Here is a 12026-nt window from a genome sequence, read left to right as displayed (position 1 = left end):
GGTGTGTATTTACCCTCTACAAATCTGTCATGAACTGGTTCCCTGTAAAACTTAATGAAAACACTTCATGGAGAAATTTGTAGTTATTACATTCAATGAATGTTTCATTGTAATCAGTATCATCTGTTAGATTACAGTGCTTGATTGCTGTTTATGCTCTTAGTTAATACTTTGGCAAACTCATGCTCACAGAACAGCAGTGTTTACTGTTCAGTCTGCTGAATGTTTAAAGAAGTATCTGAGGTGAGCTGACAGAGCTTCATTCTGTCTCTAATCGCTGTTTCACTGATTGACAGACGCTTTGTCTGAGGGGTGTGTTCAGACAGAAAGGCCTTTGAGATTGTGTGTGTGTGTGTGCGTGTGTGTGCATTTCTCAGCAGTTGTGCGCAACAGCAGTGCCTGAGGAAAAAGAAAGAGAGGTTAAAGTACACCGCAGACCTGTCACCTCTCCCTCCATCTCTCTCTTCGTTCCTTCATTCCCTTTGTAGTTTGTGTTCTTAGTGGCTTCACAAAGCAAACATCCTCTTTCTCCTTTACTTCTCCTTCTCCTTTTTGCTCTCCATTTCCTTTTCTCCTTTTTCTCCTCTTTCTCAGCTTTTCATTTTCTCTTTCATTCCTCTTTTCTCTCCTTCCTCTGCTCCTCCTCCTCTCTCCTTTCCTCTTTCTTTCTGCATCTACCCTTGCTGTCTTTTCTTTCCTTAGCTCCTTTAATTCTTCCCACTTCCTCTTTGCTCCCTTCCATCTTTTTCTTTCCTCTTTTTTCTCCATGTTTACTCTTATTCTTTTTTTCTGCTCTTTCTTTCTCTCCTACACCCTTCCCCATTCCTCCTCTCCTTCTTATCCTTGCTGCTTTTTCAATGTCTATTTCCTTCTTTCTTCCCCAACTTCTGTCTTTCTGTATCTAATTCCCGCTCTATTCCCCCTTTCTTCTCTCCTCCTCTCTTCTCCTCTCCTTACCTTCCTCCTCTTCTCACCTCCTCCTTTCTCTCCACTCCTCTTTTCTCCTCTCCTTACCTCCTTCTTCCTCTCTGCTTGTCTCTTCTCGCTTGATGTCCTCCCATTCCCTCTGTCTCTTTCTCTCCCTTCTCTGTTTCTCATTCCTTCTTTCTTTCCCTCCTCTGTCTCCTTGCCCTCCACCATCACTGGCGCCCCTGCAGATGGAAGTTAATTTTACATGTTCTCCAGAAATAGGAAAGGAACAAGGAAAAAAAAAATTAGTGTCAGCAAAAGATTTATAAGACATAGAAAATCAAGAGCCGGCGATTTTCTCTGCTATGTTTGTGCTCCAGGGTCCTTTCTGTTCTCGCTATAGCACACTATTTCTATCACTGCCTGATACCCCCCCCAAACACACACACACACACACACACACACACTCACTCACACACATGCACACACCTTCCCCCAGGAGCCTGTCAGATGATAAAGAGATGTTGTCAGGGACTGATTATCAGCCTCCAACTAAAAACAAGTAAAACATCAAACGCACAAAGACCACACAGGGACTTGGCCTTATTTTTTTTCTTAATTTGTCCTCCATACATCTCTTCCTCGCTCTCTCTCTCTCCCACTCGTTCTCTAACTCTTTTCATTTTGTCTCTGTGTCGGTGTCAGAAGTAGCGTGTGTTTTTCGCCTGCTGGGGAGCTATTTGATTTGTTCTGCCGTTTTAGAGCTCATATTGTTTCTGGTGTGTTGTTTTTATTATGACGGCTTTATTCATATCGGTGCCTGTGGCAGCTTGGGTCTCGGCCCTGAGTCACCGGGGAGGGCGATAGGGACAGGGATAGAGCAATAAAGCAAGAAAGAGCTGCATCGGCTCAATACGTGGCAGGCAGTATGTGTGCAAATGTATGTGTGTGCGTGTGGAAATCTGCACCGTATGTGTGGCTGTGCTGACACGGGTGGGAACGATGAAACGATGTAAGGCTCAAATTATAACAAAAAGCTTTACCCAATTTTCTTTGCAATCTCTCTGCCCGATCCCTGCATGTGCGCACACAAACACACACATAACACACTTGGCACTTGATGTTCATTAAACAATGAGAGACAAGTGTGTAATTTGTCATTTCAGCGTGGCTATAGAATAGGGGCGGCGGCAGGGACAGGCGGATCGCTCCATTCATCACCGTGATAAAGTTTGACTGATGTATCATACATCAAACACCCTTTCCCCCTTCAGTCATTGTTAGGATGACCCATGGACAGGTAAGTCGTAACCAGTGGCACAAATCATCATCCGTCAATAAGTTAAAAGAAACACGGACACACAAGAAGGTCCAACTGCAGCTGTGGTGGTGGAGCACATCTGTATAAGGTGTTCACACAGGACTCCCACTCACATCCTTTCTTTGAGTGTCTCCTGACTCATTAGCTGCTTTGACAACATGTAGGCTAGCTATATGGTAAAATGTACTGTTCATTTTTGGACAGACATATTTTTGCTGTTTGGGGATGTCTTCAGTGTTTTCACTCTGGTCCTTTACCTTTAAAAGTATTTGTTGCACTTTGGCAACATAAAATGTACCAACCATTTCAGATTTTCTTCTTCTATGTTGTAAAATTTCAGTGAGCCAAATGAAGAGCCTGGAGCATGTAGCCAAGCTGTACGGCTAGCAATTTAATTACATTGCTAGCATAGCGGGAAAAAAGGTAGCTAGTCAGCATGGGAATGTTCATTATTCTAAGTGAAAAATATTTGTTACATAAAAGCAGCCAATTGTCAAGTGATGAATATATTGAAATTGAAATAAAAGATTCCAGCAGTAAACAACATAGTAGTTTGTGTTTGTTTGCATGCTAATATTTTAGCACGATAACATATGCTATGGTAAAGTGATTAGTTCACAGCATGCTCAGAATGGGAAGAACAGGAAAACGTCCTGTTGTTATGACTTGCGAGCACTTTCTCCAAGACCTCCACAGCTAGCCTTATAGGACGCCAGATGAATTGAAATGTAGCCTAAATTAGCTACCATTGTTATGCTACATATTTGTGGCAGCTAGTTGTCAAGATAAACCAGACAAACTGTGTAAGCTGTAACTCCTTTTTAAATAGTTCCATCATCATTTCATAGTGTTATATGGTATTTTACTCATATGTTTGCCTCTAGGGAGATATTGTAGCTGTCAGAAATTGATAAGATTCTGCTCATAATTACAACTAGCAGGCTAACATGAACAGTTTCTCCAATCCATGCCAGTATGTTACTGTGCTAACACACCTTGGCCTGCTAATATTTATATGCTAACAACCGTGCAAACCACTCAAACCAAGACATTTCTCCTGACCTATGACAGGAACAACTACATTATGCTCATTGGTCGATGGCAGTATGTGAACACTAATGCGACTGGCGCTCCTGTACTCCTGACAGAGACGCACCACTGCAGCTGCAGTCAGATGTTGAACAAAGTGCCATTTTCAAATAAAGAGGGAAGGACGGAAGCAAGGGCAGGAGTGGGTAATCAAGGGGTTGCTACTGACAAAAGGTGAAGTCCGTTTCTTCACTATGTTTCTTATAATTTTACAGCAGTCAGTCCAGGATTGTTGGCAGGTCCAGTGTGTGTGTGCATCTCTGTGTGTGTGTGTCTTCTCTGTATCCTCTGTTCTACCCCCAGCTGAGGCAGGCAGATAGAAGCAGGAGCAGCAGAAGTATGGGTTTAGGAGGGCCAGTGGTGAGGGATGCAGCCCCTCCAGCCACAGAGGAGCCCAGGTTAGAGATGGTGGCCCTCTCCGAGTACTGCGGGATGACGTCAAACTGGCCACCTTCATCAGCCTCCTCCTCGGTTTGTGTAATTTCCTCCTCTTCCTCGGTCTCCTCCACCTGACAGGGAGGAGACAGTGTGAGCAAAATCAGCCGGGGCATTTCTCAGCTTTTAATTCAGGATATTTTCACATTTTACAATGCTAAAAAAGAGCAGACACAAGCAGGAGATAACGCTCACCTCAATTTTTAGATGTGAAATCAAATAAAACTCAGGTGGAGCAACCAATCTAAAATCCACTTCTTTAAATTAAACCTCAACTTCCAAAGACACAGCATCGAGGGACTAAACAAACAAGTCCAGATTCAACTGATTCAACCCAACCAATCCACACTACACAGAAGAGATGTGGATGGTGTACAGCCAATTTCCAGGGCCGGAAGAAGTATTTGTACAGCCCTAAGAAAAATTTATTAGCCCCCCTGACATGCCCCATCTCCTGATTAAAAAAAATCACTTGCGTCATGAACAATGATTTTAAAGAGGCTAAATTACAACAAATGACTTCACACTTTTAATCTGTTTGTTTGGGGGCAGACATTTAGTTATCTTGCACTTCAAGTCAGGTCTGATATTTTCCTACAGTTGACTAGGACTGGCTGAAAATGAGATGATGATCTCAGTTGTGCTTTTCCCAAGTCCCTGAATGTAGGCATCCAGGCCAGTATCCCGAGGAATTATCATATTGCATTATGTCCATATCAGAGTAGCACATGGTTTGATTGTTAACATTCATGGCCAGAGCAGGACGGTCAGTCACAGACACTAGCACCAAGGATCCAATTATAGCAAATGGTTAGACAGTTAGATTTGGTGGATAATGTTCTGCTCTTTGTGGAAGCTCTCAAACAGTGATGAGGATTGTTATGGGAGAACTGGTCATATACATGAATATCAGTTAGAATCTTAGTTAAATCAACAACAGTAAGAAATACAGCTACTGAGGAGGAGGTTGGGGTGGTGGAAGGAGCTGCAGCAGCAAACAGCACAGGCAGAGTATCAGAAGATAAACAGTGAGAGGTGTTAGGTTATAATGATTGGACATTCTTAACCAGCTGGTAGCCAAACATTCAGCAAATGAGACACTGATGGTAACGCATGAATAAAGCAGCTCATGACATTAACTAATGCAAGCGTGACTTTAGCGCTCTGCCTGAAACAACACGATGCTCTAGCAGGTCCTATAAGTAAGCATGTGGGGGTTGCGGGAGAATGAAGTTCATGAACCCTTGCAGACCAATAAATGCTTTTTTTTTTAAAAAAAACAAAAAAAAAACAACATAATCACAATCTTTTCCTAATCTTAACCATACATAAGTTGCCATGCTTAAATGCTGTAGAAAGAAATATTTTTTTAAATAATTAAAAATGCAAATTTCGAACCAAATTGAGATTTTATAAACATTTTTAGCAGACTTTCATCTGCCAGAGACATGCAAACTAATTGCTAAACTAAACTAATTGTTCCCGCTTGAACAAATCATGTGTGTTATAACATACAAGTGAGTGATTATACTTTTCTATTTATATGTCAATTGGATGTGTTCTGTTTTGCAATGAAACATGATTTCTGAGTTCATCTGTGAAAACTCTGATCTAGAGGAATCTATTAAAAACTTATGTTATGTTATGGGTGTTAAAAGTGTTAGGTATGCCCAGCTGTCCATCCTCAGTAATATGCACCAACATCTGGAGAAGCCCAAGGCCCATGCTAGGTTATTGTGTGCAGCTTGTTTCTCTACTGATAATAACATGCCACCAATCATTTCACTGAAATACTGCTCCTGATGCCTGCTTGTTTTAAGGAGTTTAATTTTTTGACTGGCGTTTTTTTGACTCATTTGTAGCTTTCCATCACCCAGTCTGACAGTTACAGAGGTTGTAAACAAGACAGTTACATTGGTTAAATTTGAGCTAGAAAAGCATTGTTGTATCCCCTTCAGGGTGCAGAACTGTATCATGGTTGTGTTTTTCCCACTTTTGTGAAATGATGTGATAACAATTATGTCATTTATGTTAAAACAGATTCTACGGATTTGTTTGAAAAACAGTTAAAGTGGAACATTCAAAATATTAAGCATGACCAGCGGAGAGAACACCTTCTGTCTCAGCTTAAACTTTTCTCCAGTCTGCACAGCTATTCTTAGTCACTATCTTTTATTGAGAGTCTTGTGACCTTTCCTTTGATCTGCTGGTTTTATAACTCATTGGTGAGGGACAGAAAGAGCCTGAAGAACATTGTTAATATTTCTTTGAAGATAATTGGAGTGAAACAGACAGACTTTGGTTCTTTTTAGGACCAGCACATGTCCAGGGAAGTTATACATACTCTATACTCATGTTTAATGCTGTTGTTCTTATGAGTAAATAAAGTTGTTTAGTATTGTATTCTTCTTTAGATCCAATTTCCACCTGGTATTAACATGCCATCTGTATCCGAATATCTTATCTGGATAAGAAAACACATATTACTTCAGGTGTAACTGCATGCAGAATGCACTGCATCTGACAGTGATCGGATCAGCCAGACCACATCTGGAGGCGGTCTGGCCAGGTGTGAATGACCCATTCTTAAGAAAAGAAATCCACTCAACATGTTGAAGCAGAGCTGGCACTAGTGCTAGCAAGGACATACAATACCATATGTCCATTAATTATCAAAACGTTCCTATGTTGTTTCCAGTTTGACTTGAACGATCCTAATTACTTTTTTAAACTCAAAATAATGTAATTTTCTTATGCTTTTTGGCTGGCTGTTTTGAAGTCACTTAAAGTTTTAGTTATGTAAAAACAAAAATGCATATCCCTGTTAATGACAAAATGAACAGGCGGGTATCCATAATGACATCAAAACCTCAGGTCACTACATATTTGATTGCATTCCTTGTGGGAATGTAACATTTGAAACAAAGAGCAGTCATCTGTGCTTCTAAATGTTGAGCTGTGAACATCAGGTGACTTTTTTTTTTCTCCCGTTGCCAGAGCGAAGACTCAGCTTTTCGAAGTGAAACCTTTCAAATTCTGGAAAAATCACTTTAGAGAAACAAGTGAAAGCTCCTCGTAGAGACAAGACAAGCAGCTGAATGACGGACGGATGAGAGGATGTGGAGAAGGTATGGGTGGAGGGGGGAGGGGAAGCATACAGTGAAGGCTTGAGGATCCAAGATTGGATGAACTTAGAACAGAAAGAAAGAATGAGTAAAAGAAGAGACGGGAGGATGGAGAGACTAAGGAAAGGACAGAAGGAAGAAAAGGGGGGAAAGAGGGGATTTGGGGAAAGAGGAGAAAGAGGGGGGAGACATATGGGCATGAATAAATTCATACTAATGAAGCCTGACTGATGCACTGCTTCCAACCAACACCTCATCTAATCCGCTCACTGGGAGAGAGACACAGACGGACACAGAGAGGGAGAGAGAGCGAGCAGGCGGAGGAGGGCAACCGAGGAAGAGAGAGAGTTGGAATCCCCTCTTGTCTGGCGGCCCAGATTATCTCTGGCAGTGAGGCATGCTGGGAGCCAGAGAGCCGCAGCCATGGCAGATTGTGGTCTGGCCAAGGTTACAGTAGCCAGGACCACGATTGGATTGGACCACATTTAATGGTCAGTGTGGGACAAGGGCAGCCAGGAGCTGTGGCGTTCTCAAAACATATGTGTTTGTAGCACATTTCTGCATGTCTGTGTGTTACTGTCTAGACTAAAACTAGAGGGGAAAGGAGATAGACTGAAGGGACATAACAGAAAGAACTTGAGTCTCTGCTGAGTTCTGAGTTCAGTCAGAGGCTGAAATGAACACAAACACCCAGACACACTCCCTCAGACACGGTTAGTCCGTCCATTGCTAGCTAGCGTACAGCTAATGTACAACTTGTATTCTGGCTGTTTGGGGCAAATAAGCAAACAGTCCAGCAATCAAACTCGCGTGTGTAACACAACATGAAAATTTGCTTCATGTTCTGTCTGAAGACACAGTTAGGTGATTATTTTCCAAAATTTCTGTTTTCCTCATCCACATTTGTTTGGCAGCACTGTACAACAGATACAACAGCTGCTCTACTGTTATATTTCTGACAAAGCAGCTGCTCAGAGTGTTTGCTGTAGTATTAAACTGCACTTGCAGTTACCGCTAGTGACCACAAGTGTTGCCAAATCAACCAGGATTGAAATCTTAAAGGGGGCCTATTATGCTAATTTCCAGCTCCATATTTTTATTCTAGGACTCCACTAGAGTAGCTCTGCATGATTCACAGTTTATCTTATACTGGCCCTTATGCAGCCCTCAGTTCAGCCTCTGTCTCTAACAGGCAATCTTAGCTCCTGTCTAATTAAGACCCCCCTCCCAATGCGCCCACTCTTCTGATTGGCCAGCTTTCCAGAAGCCTGCTAAGGGGCAACCATATCAGAATTGTGTCAAGTTACCACCGATGCAAACCAAGCAATAACCTCTGGGGCTGAAAAAAGAAGCCAATGCAGAAGTGCCAAAAACTACAGTTCCCCAAATGGCCCCTTGAGGCTGGCTCCAAAAGCAAGTCAATCCCCATAGATCCCCATGTTAAAATACCCAAATTTGTAGTAGAAATAAGACTGGTACAAAAAACAGTCTTGTCTCTATAGCTCATTTCTCCTTTCCTGACAACTGTACAGGGCAGGTAATTTTTTTTATAACTCACCCATTTAAATTTTATTAAGTCATAAAGTTATACATAATTAAGGATGTGGCCACTTTTGAGTGACAGGTCGCTAGCCGCTAGGTGGCTTGTTTCAGCAACCAGGATTCATTCGGCCCACCTCAGCTCCACCTCTTTGCCCATTGTGGATTAGCTGGGAGTTAGGCGGAGTCAGGCACTGCCAAGATGGCGACAGCTGGAGCTGCCCACTTTGAACTTCAAAACCGCTCTTCAGAAACCAATGGGTGATGTCACGATGGCTACATCCATATTTTTTACAGTCTATGATGCAAACCCAACATTTCCTGCTCTGCTGCTTCATATTAAAAGCTTTTAAATGACTGAATAACTGAAGACTTTTACCGTGAAGAATTTACGGGAAATGAAATTTGTTCCTCACCAAATTAGCAGAACTAAATTATCGACAATAAAAACCGGTCAACACAACAACATATGTAGATATTTGAAGCTCTTTGTTCAACGGATCCGTTAGAAATAATGAAGGGAGGAATAGTACAAGCAGAAACAGCCACAGTGATGATGATGTTTGATGAGGAGCTGCAGACGACCAGCACACCTCCACCAGGTAAACTACTTATTTTACTTTGCCCTGCTGTGTTATGGAAAAACACTCATAGTGTGCCAGCTCAACTCCAGTCATAGCTTGGTATAACTACCCCCAAAACAATAGAAAAATGCCATAATGTTAGCGGAGTGGAGCAGTGAATTGATACACTCTGCGTGGAGTAGATGACCATATAAAGAATTCTGTCACGAGCGCTTGTCGACTCGGGCTGAAAGTAGAAAAAACCGTTGGAAATTGAGAGCAGTCTGAAGCCGGTGCTTTTTGCCCATAGGATTACTTCTACATACACTTACCTCATTATTTGACACTTTAATATGAACGTTTAATATGAACATCTGACATTGTAACATTATATATATGACTGAAAATCAGGAAAAGCATAATATGTCCCCTTTAAGGATTCAAACTTTAAAGAGTTCTTCAAAAATGTCAGTGTACGTTACATGTTTATATAAAATAAATGAAAGAATCCCATATAATATATTGTTATCAGATATTTGTGAATATCATTATTGTTTCGGCCTAAAAAATCCAGTATTTGTTAGGCTGTGAGCCTGAATTATACATCTCTTCACCAGCAGTGAACAAACATATCAATGAACAAAAACAGCCATGAAGAAACATCAGCTTGGAGTTGGGCAACCTTGCCATATAAATCATAAATCACATTGCAAACAGTTTTACTGCTTTTTTCTGCTCCATTTAGCTACACGTTGAGATTAAAATCTAATCATCTCTTTAAATAATGTTTTATTTTTTTCAATCAGATCAATAAATCAGATATAAGTTGTTGAGTTGTAGATAACTCAACCTGTATTCATGAAGTCTCTCCTATCATTGTGACTTCAGGACTTGTTGGATTACACTATTAATCTTTTGAGGGCTAGCCAAAGTTCTCAGAGAACTCTTGCCCAAGAGCAACTCCTTTGATCTTCAAATCAAATGCTGACTCTATTGTGTTCAGCTGTTGAGAGGTATGACCTTCTATGACAACCATCACTGATAGGCTTTCTGATGAACCAAAAACATAACTGGATGCATAAATGATACAAGTTAAATGGATTGTAAACCCAACTTTCTGTTTAGGGGTGAAGTCTGAATATGTTGGTTTCGACCCTGAACCTTTGACTATAAAATTCAGACACATTCATGCTGTGAGGAAAAGCTGTGCTCTGTCACTGTGCCGTCAGTCTCCTCCGACACACACACACACAAATAAGAATAAAAGTCAGGAAGCAGCGTCCTCTAGTACTAATAAAGTTAAAAGAATAAGCTAAATTTCCTGAATAATGATTATAATGATTCCATAATAATATATGTGGATTTAACCAGGTCACTGCGGGTCATGTGGACATGTTCTCTGACTACCTGCAAAACCTAGTTTCTCTGAGTGACTTCATTTCTTGAGTGAATGTAAACATACTCATATTTATCTACATGTTACTATCTTCTGAACATTAGTGTTCATTTGGAGATATTTTTCTGGCCATCTGACAAGTACAGGTTCAATAAAGTCAACAGTAAATTCAACAGTAAAGTTACTGGCTGTCTAACTAAAACAATGAGCTGAAAGGCACCAAAAGGCTTCACAGTGAGGGAAGTCAGGTGGTAATTCTCTATTGACACGTCATTACCAGTGACACGATCAATATCATTTAAATTGATTAGTGCAGCTTTACAGTGAGACTGTGTAACTTTTCATAGAACAGATAGCACATTCTTCCTCTTACACATTAAAAGTTTAATTCATAAGCAGTATAACACAGCCTTTAATTTTCTTCTGCTCCAATCTTCCTTGGTCTGGAATGACCTTATTGTGGGTAATGTTAGCTAATGTTAGCAAACTTTAGGTAGATATTGTATGATAACATACTTTGCTGCTCAGCAGGGATAATAAGAGTAACACTGTTATTAGAAAATACCATATATAATATTATATTATTTTATAATATAAAGTATACTCTAAGAATATTTAAAACTTTCATCTTTCAACTATAATTCCATCTGAAACGATTCTTCTACTGTACTTGGCTTGAAAAAAATCAGATTTAATATGCGAATAAACATATAAACCCCCCTCTGAACATTTTCCTTCATGTACAAGGTAATATTTTCCTTTTCATTGTGAAGTTGGTCAAGCACTGGTCAGAGAGACGATGGTGTGGTGCTGGTGGCAAAGGTAAGTATGACATCATGGCAAATATCTAAAGACTACATCAAATCACTAACTCAGTGCTGTCAGGAACCAAAGAGAAAGATGATGTGAGTTTGTAAAAATAAAACTGAAGGGAAAGAGTAAAATAATTTTTTTTTTAAAAAGTAAAAGTAAAAAAGATAAAAAGCCCCAGCAGTAGAGATAAAACAAATACAATAAATAAACAATACACAGTGACAGTGACGAGATGAGCTCCAACCCAAGATCATAGGAAAGGTCTTGGGATAAAATTCTGAAAGGTAATCTAAAATGTGCAGGCGACACGCGTGATGAGCTGAAGTGTACTTACGATGTTGTTGTGTTCAGGCAGGTGGTTGTTGCTCAGCAGCTCATCCTCCTGAACCAGCGGGGAGGGTCTAGGAGCAGGAGGGGGGGTTATGTCGGCAGGCAGGGAAGCAGGGCTCCCCATCCAACTGATAGAGTTACCTGCATGAAGACACAACCCCGTCACTGACTCTGTGTGTGTGTGTGTTTGTGTGCATTCAGCTGGCCTGTGTGCTGCGACGCTGCATCTGAGTGGGTGTGAACCTACATATCTATTTGGCAGCTTTATTGTTTGAGCTGTCGGCAGCTTGATAAATCACCAAGCTTTATGGGAAGTGCATTGACGCGTCGATCCAGGCTTTAGTGTTTGGACATACAGGCTCAGTGTGTATCGACAGTCTTATTGACAGCTGCTGTGATTGAGTGACAGCTGAAAGGTTTTACCCTCCGGCTCTTCTCTTCACACCTTTCGCGCTCTGCCGAAGCCTCGTGCTGTAGATACAAACTGTAAGACTCTCATGAATGCT

At 41.0% G+C, this 12026-nt stretch overlaps 1 protein-coding gene across 1 annotated transcript in view; it reads right to left on the bottom strand.

The window, feature by feature from the left end:
• Positions 1-1072: 1072 nt before the first annotated feature.
• The window catches only part of gfra3 (GDNF family receptor alpha 3), a 48741-nt gene continuing 37787 nt past the window's right edge, over positions 1073-12026 (bottom strand). The window contains exons 7-8 of the mRNA XM_042419759.1: positions 11525-11661; positions 1073-3828 (exon numbers count right to left, since the gene is read on the bottom strand). Coding sequence (XP_042275693.1) covers positions 3613-3828; positions 11525-11661 — 353 coding nt within the window. The 3' untranslated portion in view covers positions 1073-3612. The remainder of the gene's footprint in view (positions 3829-11524; positions 11662-12026) is intronic.

The sequence above is a fragment of the Thunnus maccoyii genome, chromosome 8, assembly GCF_910596095.1.
Source record: "Thunnus maccoyii chromosome 8, fThuMac1.1, whole genome shotgun sequence".
Lineage (NCBI taxonomy): Eukaryota > Metazoa > Chordata > Actinopteri > Scombriformes > Scombridae > Thunnus > Thunnus maccoyii.
Note: the sequence above shows the minus strand (reverse complement) of the source record. Positions and strands in the feature narration are given on the sequence as shown.